Here is a 19,127-nt window from a genome sequence, read left to right as displayed (position 1 = left end):
AGGCAGTATCTGATAGTTACCTCCCAAGACCCCTATGATTCTATAAACCAGCAGAAATCAATACAAACACAAAGGATAAAAGATCCTTGGGAAGCATTTTCCTGAACTCTTAAAAATAGAATAACCTTGACTGAAGTAGAAAAGAACCTGAGTTTTATTTAAGCAAACACTCAATTAGAATTGGGATATTACTTTGGTTGAAGGGCTGAAAAGGTTTTCTTTATGGCCCGGTATATTCTTCTATAACTTAAATTTTTATGATCTCACCACGGGGCAGAAGGGAGAGATGGTATTTCTTCTCACTACAATTCTAGTTTGATCACATGGCATCTATTTATACAGAAGCCTATACAGAAATACAAAGTTGCTAAATTTGTAATTCGTGCTGCCATGGGTCTCTTTGGACATCATTACAAAATATTGCCTAGAAGTTTAAATGTAGGTGACAGATAAAAAACCACTTCCAAATTAAATTTGGAAAAGCAGCAAACCTCATTAGTTATTTAGACAATGGAGGAAAGAAATCACATAATGTCTTATCCGTGCAAATTGATGCAAAGGAGAGGAACCCGCAGAGATTCTTATGTGCTAAAATTGTACACGCCTGCAATTTACCACTCTCCCAAAGTGTGTGTGATTTCTCTACCACGTTCGTTTTGATTACTTGAAGTTACTTTCCAAAATCATATTCCTTTAGATCATATGGACTAAAAATCAGCATAATCTATGGAGCCAGAGCAGAAGTCTGTCAAGGGAGACAGGGCACCTGCTAAAGAGCCAGGGCCATGCAGTCAAGGAGAGGGTTAAATGACAGCAGAGGGGGAAGCTGTGCTCTCAGGTGTCACAGCTGACAAACCACTGAAGAGCCTGGCAGAGGAGAAGGGCCAGGTCCTGCTGTTGTCCCAGAGTCAGGGTGGGCTTCGAGCACTGTGGCACCCCAGCTCCACTCCCAGGGGCAAGGCCATCTCCCCAGTGAGCCAGCCCACACACAGCTCTCCCAAGAGCTCCCCCACTCAGGGGCACTTCCAGGCATCGACTCCTTCCCACCAGAACCCTGCCTTCCTCTCGGGCGGGCAGTAGGCGGTTAGGAGCACAGACCTGCCCAGGAGCCAGTGGGCCCAGGACCTGACCTGGCTCAGCCACTCACTTCCTGCTGTGAATTGGCTCAACTACCAAACCTCTCTGAGCTTTAGTTTGCTCACCTGTAAAAAGGGGATCTCTAACAATGAATATTTATGATTCATTCAACAAACATTTATGGAGCATTGCTATGTGCCAGGTACCGTCCCAGGCCCTGGGCTACAGCAGTGAGCTGCAGTGACAAGGACCCCTGCTGCTCAGAGCTCACATCCTCAGGAAATGCCGCAGGGGGTCAGGCAGTGCTCTGCTAGGAACATGGCACGCATTTTATGATGTCTATACGACCACCTACCTCTCAGTGGCGTTAGGGAGATAAAATGTCAAGTTGTGTAGAGCTTGCTGGCGCTTGTGAGGGTCTCAGCCAGTGGCAACTAATAGGTACAGTGATGGGCTGTTCTCACCACTTTTACAGAGAAACAGGGCCATGTTTTCAAGCAAAGCAACTGGCCCTGAGAGTGACTGAGAGAGCCAAGGCGGGTGGGCGCGAGCAGGAGGCCCCGGAGCCGCTCCCCCAGGATCTGGGCACTGCCCAGCATCAGAGAAGGACCCAGTCTGCTGTGATTAGGGAGCCCACTGGTTCTCCTCTCTCCCAGGAGAGTAACGGAGACACCCTGAGTGAAACCTGAGTCTCTCTTTGCCACGGCTATGAGCTGAACAGAAAGAGGCTCCGGTTTCAAAAGGGGGTGCTTGCCGTGAGACTTTCAAATCCTTTATGCTTGACTCCGAGGGTCTCCTCTGGGTCTTCTAAAGATAGAAGTTTTGATAGAAGTAATCGGAAAGAGCCCTTCTGAATTTAGTGCTAACGTTTACTTCAGAGAGTATCGGCCATGAAGGTCACCCAGGGGTCTGTGTACCTCAATTTTATTCCCCCTGAAAAATGACAAAGACACCTATAATCTGCAAGTTAATTCTAATTAGTTCTAAGACTTTGTTACGTCATATTCACAGGATACTTAGGCCCCATGCAAGCACACCAACTTATCTCACAAGGTCAATGATCTAGAGACCAGCAGATGACCAGCAAACAGACAAGTGATGTCCCAGGTTGAGGAGGGCGTCATGAGCCCTCAGAGAAGGCCCCGGAGCCAACCCGGGGCTGGTTATTCCCATTGTACCTGAGTTATTGTAAGCTTCGTTATTCTGCTTCCCAACCCACTGCTGACCAGAAGCAGCAATGGAAGACAGGCACACGTGAGGACTGAGGGGAGGCATTAACCACCCTCCCTCAAACAAAAGCAAAAGTATAACTTTCTTATACTTTAAAAAACTGTTTTTAAAGACTATTAAAAAAAAGACATATGTACTCAAAACTGAATATGCTGGGGTTATTTAGTGCTGAGGCAAGGTTCCATGTGCTGCTCAATAAATCCTGAGGGCGTCGCTCTTATAATGTAAAGAACAACTGATAGACCGAGAGGATTTTTATGATCAAGAACAACCTTATGACGTTTAATATACTTTTTGATGGGGCAAAACATTTAAGTCTGCCACTAAATGGAGTAAGAGATCCAGTTATTAGAAAATTGTATGAGTGTGGGTCCTGGATAACACTGGAAGAATTGGGCATTATCGTAGGTTCATTCTTTCCTGGACATTTGGTCATCTGGATCTCACCACGTCCATGGGAGATGGTCAAGGTGGGCATCCCTCTATTGAGAATTGAGGAGACAGAGGCTCAGAGAAGGCATGTATCTTGCCCAAGGCCACACGTCTCGAAGTAATGGGGTTACGTGCAGAACCCAGGCCTTCTGACTGGGAATAACAAAGAATATAATAACGAATATAATATTATAAGCAGAATAACAAAGCTTATAATATTATAATCAGGTAGAATGGAAATAACCAGCCCGGGCTGGCTCTGGGGCCTTCTCTGAGGACTTGTCAAAGCCCAGCAGCCCTGCCTGCCCTGGATCCGCTTCACTCCTTCTCCAACCTCTAACGGAAATCCCTCTGCACCAAGTCAAATCCTCAATTCCACACAAAGCCACCAGGGGCAAAGCAGCACAGGGGGTTTCAGGGGGACCAAGATCAAGAAGGTGCTAACCTCTGCCCTGACGGAGTTTGTCAGCTACACTCCAGGCTCTAGAGGGTGGGAGGCTGGAACGGGGCGGGAGAGGGGAAAATGGATGAGTCACTACAAGGTAGGATCTGGAAAGTGCTCTGAGAGACAAAACAGCGGGCAGTGCCTCTGATAAACGAGCACGAGCAGGGAGGAAAATGGGAACAGTTTTGGGACATCTGACTTCTCCAAGGTCACAGGCAGAGCTTAAAAGTTTCTGAAATAGACCTATGATGTATTAAATCAGCTACATTTTAGAAGGAAAAGGGTCTATGAAAGACTAAACATGACTGTTAACTCACAGGTTCTTCATAATCCAGCACCGTCTATCTAGGTGACCCCTTCTGCCCTCCCCCCGCCGAGAAAACCCAAAAATCCAAAAGCAAAAACCTGGCAAGCGGATCAAAAAATTGGAAGAGGTTTAAGTCTCAAATTGATCTTTATTTTCCTTCATGCAAAGGCATGTGTACCCTGGACCCTCCGCTCTAAACAGCAGTCAATTCCACGTCTTTTAAGAGGATAGTTCTCTAGCAGAGGCAGGTGAAGCTATTTTCCACCGATGCTCACAAATACTGATGTGGCAGAAAAGCTCCTTAGGGCACAACCCAGAACCAAAAAGAAACGTTAATAAATGCCCGCTATTGTGAAGAAACGGCATCAGTGGCTCACTAAGTTCAGCAATTAGAATCTTTAAGAACCATTCTTCTCCTCCAAGGGAGCTTTACTATCGTCTTATGTTAGAATTTAGAAATCTTCACAAACATACAATGCAATTAAATCTCACAAGGTAACAAGCTTCCAGGCTGAGCTGTGTGCACTCGGGCTCGTAGCTCCTCATTTGAATAATAATTGCCGCCATTCATTTTACACGCATTCCTATATCCTGTAGGCCTCCGAGGGCAGTTTGGGGCAATGGGAAAATGACATGACTGACTAAAAACACACATGACATTTAAACTAAATTAACAGGAAGACTAGTCAAGTCTGATATTTTTTGTCATGTGTCACCACTGCTTAATAGAAATTTACCTCATCACTTTTCCTCTCCAAATTTCATATGAATGCTTTTTTAGAAACACAATTTGCCTTTCTGAAAAAAGAATTTAAGCACCACATAAGAAACGAATGCTATTTCAAACCACAAAAAACCTGCAACAGGAAGTGGAATAAGGAAGCTGACGCTGCATAAAACCCTCCCGTGCAACCTTGGAGATCAAGCGCACGGTTTCCACACGGGTGCGCAGCCCTTCCACAGACCCCGGGCAGAGGGCTCAAGCCGCGATCAGCAGAGTGAGCTTCTTCAACAAGACAAAGGCCTGGGTAACTGGGATCACGCTTACCAGGTTTCTATCTAGTAATTCAAAAGGAAATAGAGGAAGGACATTGCAAGCATTGTATTAGTTGAAATGGGAGTAGGAATATGGAGTCCTCAGAAGGTCAATGTACAGGAAAATCATGGCTACAGCATGATGCAAAGAGAAGTGAGAGATGAACAAAGAGATGTAGTTTCATGAAGAAAGACATAGTTATGAAACGTTTTATTCTAAATAAAGCATTCGGGTTACTGTAGCTTAGGAGTCACTGACTGTAGACAATGTGGAGAGGGGCAAGGCCATTTTAAAAGCAACCGTGTGCAGTCGTGCTCCAAGACTGACCGGAGGAGCCCTGCTCACGGATGGAAATAGGCGCACACCACCACACAAGGGCTTCTAGCAAATCTATTCTCCACTCTAACGAGATTTCTCAGAAAATCGTTGTTGGGAAGTCATTGTTTATCAGAGACCCGTTCTGGGTGTGGGGATATGGGCCTAGAGGGAGATACGGAGCATGGTAGGTAGTTACTATGGGCCTGGTTCCATAAGTCTTTAAAACACACAATCTAAGTCAACCCTCATCACAATCTTATAAGGAGGGTATTATTTTTCCCATTATACAGATGAAGAAACTGAGGGTCAGAGAATTTAGGACAACATGCCCATGTGGCTAAAAGGTGCCAGGAGTCAGTACCTAAGTCCAGGTCTGAACTTCAAAGACTGCGCTCCGCTAGTTTACCGTCTGGAAGTGGCGCGGGTGGGGATGGGGTCTGAGGAGGCTGTGGAGACAGGCATTCAAGCTCTGGGCCGGGGAAATCGGGGTTTCCCTTCTGGCGATGCTCCAAATGAGTTGTCTGACCTTGGACAAGTCACTGTACTTTTCTAAGTTCTGGCTTCTAGGCGACTCTGTCACACAGATGAACATTTCAGTCTGAAATCTGTGATGGACACTGAAGAACTTGAAGTCTTCTCCATCCAGACAAGAAGCTACTCATAAAAGTATCAGTGGAATATTATGTGAATCTAGTGAGCGTTCCCGACTATGCTTTCTCTGGTGAGAGATGATAGTTACTGAGATAAAGTAGGTAGAAGAAAACAGCCATTTAGGGCTTGTCTCCAAATCCTGTTAGGAGTAGAGGCCTTCCCAACAACCTCCCTCCGCCCTTGCTTCCTGTCTTCTACATACCTCTGAGAGATGCACAGATCACAGCACACAAAGCCAAGGTTAATTTGGCAATGAGTTTGACAAGAAAGTGTTAATACAGAACAGAAGTCGTGTAGCCTTTTACTCAGAATGTCTTCTTGTCTATATATGGGAACAACAGACCCCTAGGAGTTCAATTCAACCCCAAATGAGACTGTTGTAAAGGAAGGGCGTGATGGTTTACAGTCACGAGACCAAGATAGGAATCAGAAAATATCCCCCACCATTTCAGGTTAAACTTTGGTGGTTGAACAGTAAGACACAGCGAAGTTTCAGACATTAAGAGGTGCAGTGAGAAATATTTCCATTGGAGAAATGCCCTCCAATGCATTAAAAAGCCTCGGATCAATAATATGAAACAGGAGCACGAACACAGGGTAGTTATAAATAGGCTCTCCTTGACGACCAAGCAGAATGTTGTACACTGAGAACAAGTCCAAATAATCACCACCGGAAAGGACCTCTGTATTTCTGATTTACTTTTCAAATGGTTAAAATGTGTGTAAGAAAAAGAAAGCTTAAAAAGCTTAATGAATTGGAAACAAAGAAACAAGTATATCCACCAAATGAAATTAATCATGACATTTATGAAAGAGCCCCAAGCACGTGAAAACGGAAGGTGGGAAAGCCGAGATGAAGTCTATATTTGTACAGCCATCACATTTTAATACTAAAAATTCCAAAGTGCCTTTGATGACCACAGCCCACACCCTACAGGACCCTTTGGAAGCCAACGATGAGCTCTGCTGCCATAAGGCTCATTCTGATTCTGAAGAGTGCCAAGGCCCTGAGGTACTTCAGCTTCCGGATTCGTAGTCAGGAGCGTGGCTGAAGAGGAAACTTGTCAGAATCCCCGGGGGCTGCTGTGCCTCGAAGTTGGTATACGCCATAAGGAAAGGAAAATGCATTTTTAAAACTCAATATAACTAAAGGCTTCAATAAAACTAAGGTAAATGATCATCTTCATGTCCTGATTTCTAATAAAAGAGATCGAGAGGCATGTGGGAACACTTCACTTAAAGACACAAAAACAGGAAGCATCTACAACTGGTATCAATCACTTGGATGAAAACTTGGTTCAATGAAAGAGCTGACTGGTTCCCTTCCTTAAAGGTTTGTTTTACTCCCAGTACTATTCACCCACCAGGCATATTACCTGGCCAGACCGTAAGTCCTTCAGCATCTGGAGGAGTTCCTTGTCTTGGGGGCTAACCCACCTGACAGGTGCTTCACCGATGACAAAGACATGGATGGAGCTCTCTCTATAACCTAGTAGGAAACACCTACCAGCAATGACCTCTTTCCTTCAAATCAGTGATCCACCATCTTCAGGCATGTCGAACACTTATATAGTGCTCAGGGGAATAAGACTTCAAGTCATAAAGCAAGATCAGACAGATGAAGGGAAACATAATTTGGGGGTAAATGGCTTATTAGTAAAATGCATGAAAATGGCAAGTCAACTGAAGTTACTTTCCTTAACAATGGTCAAAAGAAACATTAGGCTTAAAAAAACCCAAGAAGTTATTAAAGATGAATTTTAAAATAAAAAAGACAATATTCATATTTTTAGTTGAGGGGGACAATGCTTTTTATCTTATTTCTTTTTAAAGACAAAATGATTAATTCAGCCCACTTCCAATGGAGGTAAAACTTGGAAATATTGTTTTATTTAAAAATTATACTTGTTAAGATTTAAAAGACAAAATTAAAACCACAAGCATCCAGGAAGCTGATGGATACTAATGTATCCCAAAGTCACTTTAATGGAAAACTTTAGTTTACAATAAACACAAGTTGCACCCGTACCACAGGACCACAGACTGCCTGACATGGAGGCACCGTGATACATATTTGTTGAGTTAATGAATAGATGAATATTTAGATTTGTCATATTACTATTTCTTTCTCCTTTTTTACTGAACCAAACTGCTAACTTTTATAAGTTTTTCTGTAAATACCATATAAAGAGAAGAAAGATGACTGGCATTAAAAACAAGTTAGAATTTTACCACTCATAACCTCCACTCAATATATCAAGAAGGTGAGAGCACTCAGAATTCTCCAGTGAATTCTAAGGACTTTTTTCCTTGTAACTTAAAATGATAGACCATATAGAGTATCTTAACAGCATATGGCCATGTTTATGTGATCATCTGAGGAGAATAATTTGGTTTCATAAAAAATGCAAATTTAACAGTAGTGCATTAATTCATGCCAACCCTGCTCTCAAGACAATCACCGGGGACCTCCCACATGAGATCAATATGCGAAAATCTATTTAACTTGTATCACGGGCTCACGAAGTAAATATCACACTCTAGACCACTTAGGTATTCATTATTCACAGGCAAATAGCAAACATACAAAGCGGGCTGGTAGTGTCAAGTGGTTAACAAGTCAATCGATAACTGGTCCCCCATCTCGTCCGCCCAGTGAGGGCAAAGACGTGCGTGCGACGCCTGGGAAGCAAACTTAATCCACGGCCGAGGCCGAAGTGCAGTCCGTTTCCTGTAGAGGTTCTGTGTTCACGCTGACTCTAAGATGGCCTCCCAAGGAAACTTTAAATTATACTACGTCTTCTCAGGCTTTAATCAGCATTAAAACAGATCCACTCTGACACTATTCCTTAGACACCACAAGATCTCCAAGGACCACACCGGGAAACACTCCTCTTGTAGCTCCCAAAGTGTCTGAGATTGACACAGAACTAAAAACACCTGAGTGCACTACGTGCTGAGGAGCGAATGGTTAATCTTCAAAGCTCCCATTTCTACTGCTTTCAAAACAAGATTTTTAGCATTTTTTAGTGAGCACATGTATTCACAAGCAGCTAATCCCCCAAAAGTGACCAAGAATGGTTCCAGTTTTGCAAAAAAATTCACATTTTTTATCTTCGAGTGTGAGCCGTTAACCACCACATTCATGGTGCCAAGCCCCCGAGAATATCATCCTCTGTATGTTAATTTCAGGACAATTGCTACTCCTGCCTCATGTCAGAGAGCCAATGCGTCCTACTGCATCTGAGGTCACTTACCCAGCTTGTCAGCTAAGAGACAGTGAGAACGAAATGAAGAAAAGGAAGTTCAGACGCTGCAATAGAGCTGGGTTTCATGACTGCTTCCTCAGTTTACACCACAGGATAGAAACCATCGTCTACAGTCTCAGCACTGACAGCAACAGAGTTCGAACAGTGCTGCCCGCGCTCTCCTCTCACCACCCTAAAAACCAACAGCAAGAATCAGCCCAAAGCCACACTAATGATGCTCTTAATGGTAATTATGAGAATTGAAGGCAATATCGGGTCATGACAGAGCAAACGTCCTTTCTACTAACAGCAACAAAGAGGCCCCCTTTCTGCCTGTCTCATCTCTGTGACGTTATCACTGGGGAGAATATGCTATCTGTTGTCATACGTAGAAGCTAACATCAGCCACACACACAACTCTGCTGGAAGCACGTCCTGCTGGGTTTTAAATGAACCTGCACTGTATTTACCTTCCCTCCAGTCTTATTTCCTGGGTGAAAGGTTTAATTAACACTTCACCCCAGAAACAATCCACACAAGAAATAGCTTCATTGGGAGAAGTCATAACACAACCTACTCTTCCTTCTCTTACTGCATCTTCCTTCTCTTCAGTGGAAATCTCGGCCCCCTCCCTTCGGTCCCAATGATGAACGTGGAGTCCCTCAAATGACCCACAAAGAACAAGAGTTGGAAAACATCCTCTTGTTACCCCTTCCTCCCTCCATCTGAGATGCTCAGTGCGCACCTCCATTCCAGAGAACAAATTCAAGCAGGCCCTCATCACCTGTGCAAACTGCACTGTCATGTCACACCGTCCCACGTTTTCTGTTTATCAGGGTAACAGCTAAGGGCACACACAGCCAGGATGTTAGAAGCTGCAACAGGCATGGTTTGCCCCACCCCCAGCGCTGACAGAAACCGCACCCACTTCCCTCTGCCCGGGTTCTTCCTTAGGCCTTACCCTGCCCAAGACGTTGTCCTGAAGCAGCGTCTCCTGCAGCACCGGGGCCACCTCCTCCAAGCTCAACATGTGGCAAAGATCGGTGAGTTCCTCCTGTCCCAGGGATCCAGTGCCTGTTGTGTCAAAACTGTCAAACAGCTCCTTGAGTCGGGCCTCATGCTGGTCCTGCTCGGCCTCATCCATCCCATCGCCCACAGCGCTCACCTGTGCGGGACAGAGAGAAGGATAGGTTGTGGCTGCCCCTCGAGCCCTACCATCACCTCCCCTCGGCACAATGCCCCGCCCTTGCCAGCCCCTTGGGAATGCTCCATAAGTCCTGGTCCCCTGGAGACCTTGGTGAGGGCCAGCAGGAGGGGTAACACTGCACGACCCCCAACAAGACCACGGGTCTCTCCGGGGCCCAGCCCTGACCAGTGGGGCTCCCACATGCACTCACACCAGTGGGGAGCACATCCACAAGGTTGGGTCACATTACCGGACGGAGGGAGTCTCACAGGCAGAAAGGCACCCTCCCCTCCGGCCTGGCCCTCAGGCGGGCAGCTGCTTGTCAAATTCAAGACTGAAAGCAGTTCTCTCTTTCTCACCTTATCTGGCCCAGGATTTACAGAAGGAGGAAGGCCACTTCTGACGTCCAGGCCTTTCAAATGAACTAATTGTTAGTGCTAATAGACTGCAGGGCCAGAGTTTCCATGTGGTCAGCGAGATCTGGAGGACCTGCCCAGAGGCTGCGGTCTGGGCGTGGCCAAGCTGTTTGTTTCTCTCCAACCCTGTGTAATTAGACTGGAGGATGGAGCAAAGAGGCACTGGGTGGACACCTCCCTATTTACATGAGACCAAGTGCCTTTCACATGAGTTCCTCCAAAAGCAACTCAATTAACTTCATTGGTGCAATTACATGAGGTGTGACAGGAATAGTATTCCCTGAAGCTCGCTTTAGTCCCCGGGAGTCTTAGGTAATGTTTAGTTGCCTAGAGAAAGGGGAAAACACTATTCCAACCTTGCAGACGGGGAGGTTCAAGGAGCCACAGACCGTATGTGAATCAAACAGAATCTCGAGGCACCTCTGCTATCCAGACCATCACACCTCCGCACACCTTGTTACTCTGTCTCCCATCTCTCCCACCACCCCAACCCCAGGCCTTCCGTTTTTCCACCATCCACGGGATCCGTAAAAACATGGAGTCATCAATAACCCTCAATCGTTTTTGCTAAAAATATACATCATAAAATACTAGGTTCCTCATAAAGAATCAAATCTGGTTTTTTGCTTGCACAATAATTCATTTTTAACATGTTGAGTCTTCTAATGAAAGCCTGAAACCGCATATCTGAAGGTACCTTCACCATGACGCAATGGAAACCAAACACGACATATCCCTTGAGACAGTGACCTCAGCCATGTGAAACAGGCTCTCAGAACTAGCCCCTTGTTTAAAAAAAAAAAAAAAGCTTGCCAATATAATTTTTTATTGTGATAAAAACACGTAATGTAAAATCTATCCTATTAACACAATTTTAAGAGTGCAGTGCAGTATTGTTCACTGTGTGCTCACTGCTGTCCAGCAGATCTCTCACACTTGTGCATCCCACCCGACTGAAACTCTACACCCACCGCCCAGCGGCTCCCAGTCCCTCCCCCAGCCCCTGGCAACCACCAATCTTCGTTTACCAGCAGCACCTTTAACTAAACCAAGCCCTGGGTCAGAAAACTCCCTTAGAGGTGATGTTTCACAGAGCAGGTCATTCCAACGTGGTACACATCCGAGTTAACACGGACAGAACCGAACATCAGAGCCTTCCGGAACAGACCAGTGCTGCTCGAGGTTGTGCGGCTTTCTTTCAACAGACAACTGTTCAAAACGTGACAAAGCAGCCACGACCATCCCAAAGGCTTCAGCAGAACCAGGTGGACTCAGAAGAGGGATTCAAACAGCATGGCTGCGTACCTCGGTTTTTACCGGGGCCACGCGTTACGGCAAAGTGGTACCACGTTGGTCCAGGCTCCTGGTCTGGGAAGGTCTCTTCTCCTAACTATCAGTGTTTCTGTTACTAAGGTGCTGCTGGCTCTGGCTGCCTTCCCAGGGTTGGTCGGTTGGGTTAACTAATCATGTAAATGTTTTCAAAATAAGACGCTAGTGCTACATAAACATCAAAGCCTCAGAAAAGAACGACCAAGGTGTTCAGCAAAGCCACAAAAGTTAGGAATCAAGACAAGGCTGAGGCTCGGCTAACGAGATTCACCTGGAGTAGGCCAGTTAATTGTCAACTAAGACCTGCTGGGAAGCCCCAGGGAGCTCGGGACTGTTGGGGTTGCCGCAGCTCTCAGACTCACCTCTAAGCTTTACAGTCCCCTGGGCTGTGATCTGACCAACTTCATAAAAGCCAGGCTCTTCTGCTTTTGCTTGATTTTTCATATTTTTAAAAAAGACTCAAAAGTGAAAGAATTCGAACACTTCCCCTTTTTGAAATTATTTTTAAGGGGTGGGGATTTATCCATCCAGACCAATGAAAGAGGGCCGTAAAACTCACATGCACTGAGGAGTCCTGATCTCACCCACAGCTTTGAACCTGATAGGCTCCCATGCCCCACTCGGGGAGGTCGCTGGATGCTCACTAAATCAAACTCTCATTGTACAGCAGCCTTCCTTTTTTATCCCTCTATTTCATCTCCCTCCTTCCCATGACACTGTGCTGAGGAAAACATTCTTTTGAGTGAAGGGGGAAACAGCCCCACCCTGCAGAACAAGTGATCATAGGGAATCATCCAAAAGATGTGACATACGGTGACAAGCTGTCAGTCCTCCGGCACAGAACGCGTCCTTACTGCTTGATGTTTTTCCCAAATGTTCATCAGTAATTTCATGTGCAAGAATTTTTTTCTCCCCACTTGGCAGTAATTTAAGGGCAAAGTCCACAATTTCTATTTCTCTTATATATTCCCCTAAATGCCTAGTACAGTCTGCTTTCCACCCCAGGGAGTCGGGCAACACCATGGTCGGTCTTAGGGTATGAGTTTCCTTGAGTGGACACTTACCCTGAAGGAGAGCTATAGAAATGAGAATATGAAGACTTTGAAATGCCTACTTCTTCCACAAGCACACCTCTACTTCCCCCATCCGACCCCTTTTCAAAGGCATTTTCAGTCTAAGACATCAGCAAGCAGAAGCAGAAAGCCAGCACTCACGCCAAACTGTACCCACATGGAGCCATCCGAAGTTTGATTCACTGAGTTAGCAATTAAGCCAATGGATTCACAAAGTTCTGCTGCATTTATTTGTTATGGGATACGACTTTGGAGGAGAATCTGTATTAAACCCCTTTCCCAAGTCCCTTGTTTACAGAAGGAGAATAATAATACCCACCTGGAAGGGCTGTCCCCAGGGTTAAAGATGGCAAGCAAGTGAGAATAGCTAATCCCAGAGAAAGTGGATACAAGGGGGGAATTGAGAAAACAACCAAGAAAACACCTGCCACTTACCAAGGAGGGTGAACTGCAGAGGGTAATGCACAGTCAATCAGCCACAGACCTGCCTACGAAGGAGCAAAGCAGGAGCCACAGCTCAGAGAATGAGAACGGGCAGGGGATGCATGACATAAATAAACAATATTCTATTCCTAAATGGTAACAGCAGCAGGGAATGTTCAGTGCTCCCTCCATCTTTAAAGGCAGATTATTGATAAGTTTAATGTCAAACAAAGCAGAAAGGCTGAAATATAGGTGGGAGTTCAGAAGATACTTTTTTTTTTTTTTTTTAACTTCTGAGCATTTACTGAGTCTGGCCTATGCTGCGTATTTTACATACGATCTCACTGAATCATCCTAATTATTTATAGTAGATATCATATTCCCATTTAAGAAGTAGAAATTGGGGCTTGGCAATATTACACAATTTGTCCAGGGACACGGTGCTAACATGGGGTGGAGCCAAGATCTGAACCCCGGTCTGACTGTAAATTATACTTGCTCTCAATCCCGAACATGCGCACAGAACATGAATGGGACCCCTGAAATGATATCACAGGCAAATCACTTACATGCACCTTCATGTGTTACCCAGTTGGACAGTACCAAGTACCAGAGACCACATGGGACACTGGATGGCCAAAAACTCCTCCAAATGGAACTCAGGGCAAGGAAAAAACAAAGTTTTATATAAAAATGATCATGAAGAGTCCCATGTCTTCAACAATGAGCATAGTCCAGGAATTGGTAATTGTTAAATTACTTCCCCCAACGCTCATGTATGTCTAACCTGCAATTCCACGATTTCCAGAGTTAGGGCCTCACTGACACCCGCCCGCGACAGGAATCTTACTCAGAGATGGAGAGAGCTGGGTTTGGAGTGATAAATCCTCCTTCATGAAATTCCAGTTTCATAAAGCCTGCCACAAACCTGGGCCTCTTTTCACCACCTACCTTCCCAATCAAATTGTCAGAAGCCTTCAGGAGTCCTTTGGAATAAAAGGGCCAGTGTGGGCAACATTTTGGGAGGTTAAATAAGAGGCAGATGCACAGAGCCATTAATCAAAACATTTACCACCCATAATGAGAACTATTCAGAGCATTTTCCTTCCAAATAACTCAAAACAAGGCTGCCAAAATGTGCAGACCCTGGTCCATGACAGACCTGTGTTACTGCGCTCCACTAGGCAACCGTGGCTGATGAAATCACAGCCAAGTGGGACTGGAAAAGAGAGGTGGAGGCACAGCTGTATAATGAAGTCACCAACATAAGGCCAGCATGAAGTGGGTATGTGAACTCATGAACCTTCCAGCGTCCAAGGTATAGAAAGGAGCTTGTAAGAATAGCACCCCAGCCAAAGGGGATGTCTGCTCTGGGCCAGGGCTGTGAAAGGGGAACAAAGTCTGGCAAGAGAAAAGCAAATAACAAATGAGCACAATGCCAGAGTCCCCGGCCCAGGCCTTTCATCTCCCCTCCAGATGGTCCAGCAGCTGAACAGCTCCCTGGAATGTCTGGATGCCCCTGTTGGCTCAGCCGCTCTCCTTGGGTATCATCATAGACACTTTTGGATCTGTGTTCAGACATAGCTGTTGGGGGTTCACAGACCAGGCAGTGACCACCCAGCAACTAATTTAGTTACTTTATAACTAAAGGGATGAACAGGGACAAACTCTGCTTTGGCAAACCTTTCCATTCACGCCTTTAGCTTTCTCCATTTGGCAAGTCAGAGTGAGTGATCAAATTAAAACGTTTCTTTTTCTTCTCTCTATTCTGCAAACACTTTAATTTTGCAAAGATTTCCAGGCTTACCATTCTGGACTAATTTCAGTACGAAAGGAAATAGTGACAAGCATAAATTCAAGTTTAGCAGAAGCTTAATAGAAAAAACAATTGTCCCAATTTACGTCTATATAGAATATTTCTGCCAAAAACTACTGCTGTTCATCAAACTGATCAATGCCAGAGAGCCTCCTCTCTGCTCAGATAGCACCTCACTTCTAGCTGGATATCAACAGCACAAGAGCATCACCAAGAATAAAATCGTGGCATAAAAATATAACACAAAAGCTTAAATGCCACCCCACAGGGAGAAAGTCACATCAAATAAATTTGAAAGAAAATAACCTTTGCTAACTACACTATAAAATTTAATTTAACTAAGGGTATCCTACTAGCGTTTATTCTAAAACATAAATAAGCTTTAGTATTTTACTATCCTGAATGATGTGGCAAACCCAAGCTTTAGTTAGACCTACTAGCTGGGTGGATTACCCCATCAGGTGGTTAACTCAGGGAGGCTGGAGGAATAAAATCATTAGCCTAGCACACTGTAGATTCAATAATCTGTAATCAGCTACTAAGTACAATTACAGAAGCAGAAAACAAAGTTGCATGTTTGTTACTTTCTTAACAGAGACTGCTTACAACAATGCTCACTTCTTGACCTATATTTACTCAAATTAATTTAGAATGCCTGCAGCTACAAGTAGGTTCCCTGGGGTATAAGTGAAGAGCTTCTCTTCTCACATTGATAAACAATATTTTTCCAACTTTGTTTTTTAAGTGAGCATTAGAGCATAAATACTTTGTAATTTTTCCATCCAAAAGCTCAAATAAATGGTTAATTGCTGATATAAATTGCAATAAAGCATTCTAATTTCAAATAAAGTTGCTCACTTGCACAATCCCATAATCATTTTTAAATTCTATTTTATTTGTAAACAGGATAAAAATATCTTTTTGCGAGCTTCAGTAAGCGTCTCTACCAGCCCCTGCCCAACAGATGTAAGTTCAATAGCCAGAATTCAAACCATGTAATTTATTGGCTTACAAATGAACTGGCATCTATAAAAATAAACCTCCTGAAAAGGCTTTAGGCTGTTTGAATCCCTCTAAAATGCTCTGGCTAAACTTGCCAACCCTTTATCAATGTAAGACTGATAAAAAGTATTTTCATTATCAATACAAAATGGAAGCATCAAGATTGGTGAAATGTTAGTTTAGAAAGTAATTTCCAATGACATTTAAGACAATTTAGTTGAATAACATTTGACTTATGATAAGAATATCACCTATTAAGCGAAGATTGGCTGTTCAGAATCCACTGGAGCCCCGTGCTTCCCATCTGTGAAGGTTAACATCTTTTGGTATCAGGGGTCATGACATATCTGACATGAAAAAGGAACAGAAAAAAGACGCCCACGCCATTCTGAGCAAGTGCCTATTAAAATGACTGATCCTTGACATTTTAAGGCAAAGACTGTGCCTGTGATGGCTTCCTTTCGTTGTCCCTGTGAAGCATTTTCCAGCCTTTGCTCATGCCCAACCCATTTCGAGCATCCGTTAAGTCCTACCCTTGATCTACACCTCGGTTCAGAATGCTTTGCTCCACAGAACTCCTAGAGAATAGGTGAAAAGAAACAAAGCTGCCAACGAACTCCCCAGCCATGCACCTCACCTCTCTGAGGACACTGCCCACAGCTGGAGAAACGACAGACTTGCTTCTCCGCCTTTGATGTTACTTTTACAGTCTGGGAGTCTGCACAGCCCCTTCAACCCCAGAGATCTGCCAGAATTCCAGGTCAGCCCCCAATACAGACACAGAAAACACATTTCCTCCAGATTGTCAGGCGTCAGGAAACAAATAAGCAGATATAAACGTGTGGTAGAGTGTTTACGAGTCCAGCTGAGGCTCTCCCAGGGTCTCAGGGGCCTGGCCCACATGCACCGGGTCGCTATTAGGATCCTAACCCTAAAACGCCACCGCCTCAGTCACAAAAGACAACCATGCAATCTATTTTGATTTCATAAATTCAGGACTCGAGTTCTAGGGCCCGGCCACCTCGGGAATTCCTCCACACGACGAGGGTCCTGTCCCAGACCCCACAGCAGCGAAGTCTCCTCGACAAGGCTCTGGCGGGACAATCCCCGGAGCTCCCGTTCCTCTGCGCCTCCCCCCGTGCGTCAGGGCCGAGGCCAGGACGTCGCCTCTCCCATCTCTGTCCCCTTCGACCTCACAGGACGAGCCTGGGCAGGAGACGTTCCCACCGGCTTTGTCCTCGTCGCCGGTCCGGGGCTGCAGGAGTCCGGCCTGCCTCCATCCACACCGCCCTCGCGGTCCTCCAGCGACAGCCGAGTGTCACTGTGTCCTCTTCCTGTTCCTATAACTGCACGGGGCAGCCTTCCTGCACGCACGGATCCCACACCCTCTAAAACCCCGCTTTAGGGCTCGAAACGGCTCTCCGCCCCTCAGTCACCCGGTGTCACTCGGTCACCAGGCCTCCGGGGCAGCCACCTCCCGCTCCCGGGGCTCGGGTCCGCTCGCCCATCGCCCCCGACCCCCCGCCTGCGGTGTGGACGCCCGCGGCCTCGCCTACCTCGTGGGCCCCGCGCCCGCCGCCTCGGCCGAGCGGGGAGGGCGCTGGGTGGGCGCCGGGCCGGACTCTTCCCGCCCGAGCGGGTGCGGGGGGCGCGCGTCCTTCCGGAGGCCGCGCACGGGCGGGGGCGCCGGTCCCTCTGCGCGCGCCGCTCCGGCCCCCGCGCCGTCCGGGCCTCGCCCCGCCCCGGGCCCGCCCACTGCCCGGCCCCGCCTCGGCCCCGCCTCGGCCCGCCCCGCCCCGCCCCGCGGGTCCGCGCGCCCGGGCCTCGCTCTCCGCCAACCTGCTCCGGCGCTGCCGCGGGGACCCTGGCCGCGGGCTCGGGGCCCAGGGGGCGGGTCAGGGGCTCGGGGCTCGGGACCGGCGGGTCGGGGGCGGGATGGGATCCGGGGCACCCAGCGCGCTCTCCTGGCTGGCGGCGCCCGGAGCCTGGGCCGCGGGGAGGAGCCGGGACGCCGGGGCCCCTCCTTCTCCTCCTCCTCCCTCGCCCGCCCGGCTCTGTGGCTCGGCCCCCTCGGCGTGGCTGTCCCGGCCCTGGGCTGCGGGACCGGGAAGCGGGGGCGCTGGGGCGGGTGCAGGGAGGAGCTCCACTGCCTCTCCGTGCCCACGCGCTGCACACTCGTGCGCCCGCCGCACCGGCCACGTCTGCAGCCCGCGGGGCCTAGAAGCCGCTGCCTTGCCCCGGGGCGCCCACTGGCCGTCACTGGAAGAGGGTCCAGCAGGCGGAAGAGCTCTAGACCTGACTCTGAACCCTCTGGAGCGAGGAAGACCCTCCTGCTAGGTCTACACTGGCTTCCGCACCTGCCCCCCGTGTCCTCACAGGTCCCCACTCCCCTCTAGCCTCTGCGGGTCCATCCAGGCCTGGTCACCAGCCGCCCAGCTGGAGCTGGTAGTTCTCGGCCCACGACTGCTCGGTGTTTAAGGCCTCCCCACTCCTCCCCCCTCCTCTCTACCCCCTCACCCCTCCTCTGTCCCCCACAGGCTCCCTGGTCTCAGCTTTCGCTCTTCTCCATCCCTGCGCTTGTGATCTGGATGCACACAGGACCCCTAGTCGGGCCCAGAGCACTGTGGGCCGGAGGGGCACCCACGGCTCTCTCTCTGAGAGGCAGTGTCCGTGTGTTCCCTTGAAGAAGGAGCCGCCGGATCTACCACAACCCACAAGTCTGTATTTCAGCGAGAAGCTGGGGACGCTCCCTTGCTCCTGAAGGAAGAAGGGGTAGACAGGAAGGGAACTATCGTTTGTTGAGAACGCAGCGTGCTGGAAACTCGACCTTACCCCATCCTCACACAGCCTGTGGGCGGCAGACGTCTTTATACCCGTTTTGCAGTTGAGGAAACTTGGCCTCAGAGAAGTTAAGGGGCTTGCTCAGGATCCCTCAGCTGATACTTGGCAGAGCCGCGACTCAAAAGCAGAGAACACATGTGACAAAATTGCATAGAACTCAATGACTCACACAAATGAGAGAGTGTAAGACTGGTGACGTTTGAATAAGGCCCCAGGGTTGTGTTAGTGTCATTCCTGGTTGTGATACTGTACTGCAGTTATGCAAAACGTTACCATTGGGGAAAATCGGGTAAAAGG

At 47.3% G+C, this 19,127-nt stretch overlaps 1 protein-coding gene across 10 annotated transcripts in view; it reads right to left on the bottom strand.

Annotated features, from left to right (window-relative positions):
- The window catches only part of NIN (ninein), a 94,738-nt gene extending 75,858 nt beyond the window's left edge, over positions 1-18,880 (bottom strand). For 8 of the 10 annotated variants that reach the window (XM_087421741.1, XM_087421768.1, XM_087421774.1 and 5 more), the window contains exons 1-2: positions 17,546-17,652; positions 9,706-9,909 (exon numbers count right to left, since the gene is read on the bottom strand). In XM_087421741.1, the coding sequence (XP_087277867.1) occupies positions 9,706-9,888 (183 nt within the window). In that variant the 5' untranslated portion in view covers positions 9,889-9,909; positions 17,546-17,652. Of the gene's footprint in view, positions 1-9,705; positions 9,910-10,289; positions 10,474-17,545; positions 17,653-18,821 lie in introns of those variants that run through there. The other 2 variants (XM_087421749.1, XM_087421756.1) reach the window with 2 other exon arrangements.
- Between the last annotated feature and the right edge of the window lie 247 nt (positions 18,881-19,127).

Source organism: Ceratotherium simum, chromosome 3, assembly GCF_057802395.1.
Source record: "Ceratotherium simum simum isolate JZ-2026a chromosome 3, ASM5780239v1, whole genome shotgun sequence".
Classification (NCBI taxonomy): Eukaryota; Metazoa; Chordata; class Mammalia; order Perissodactyla; family Rhinocerotidae; genus Ceratotherium; species Ceratotherium simum.
The sequence above is the reverse complement of the archived record's forward strand: the minus strand, read 5'-3'. Positions and strand labels throughout refer to the sequence as shown.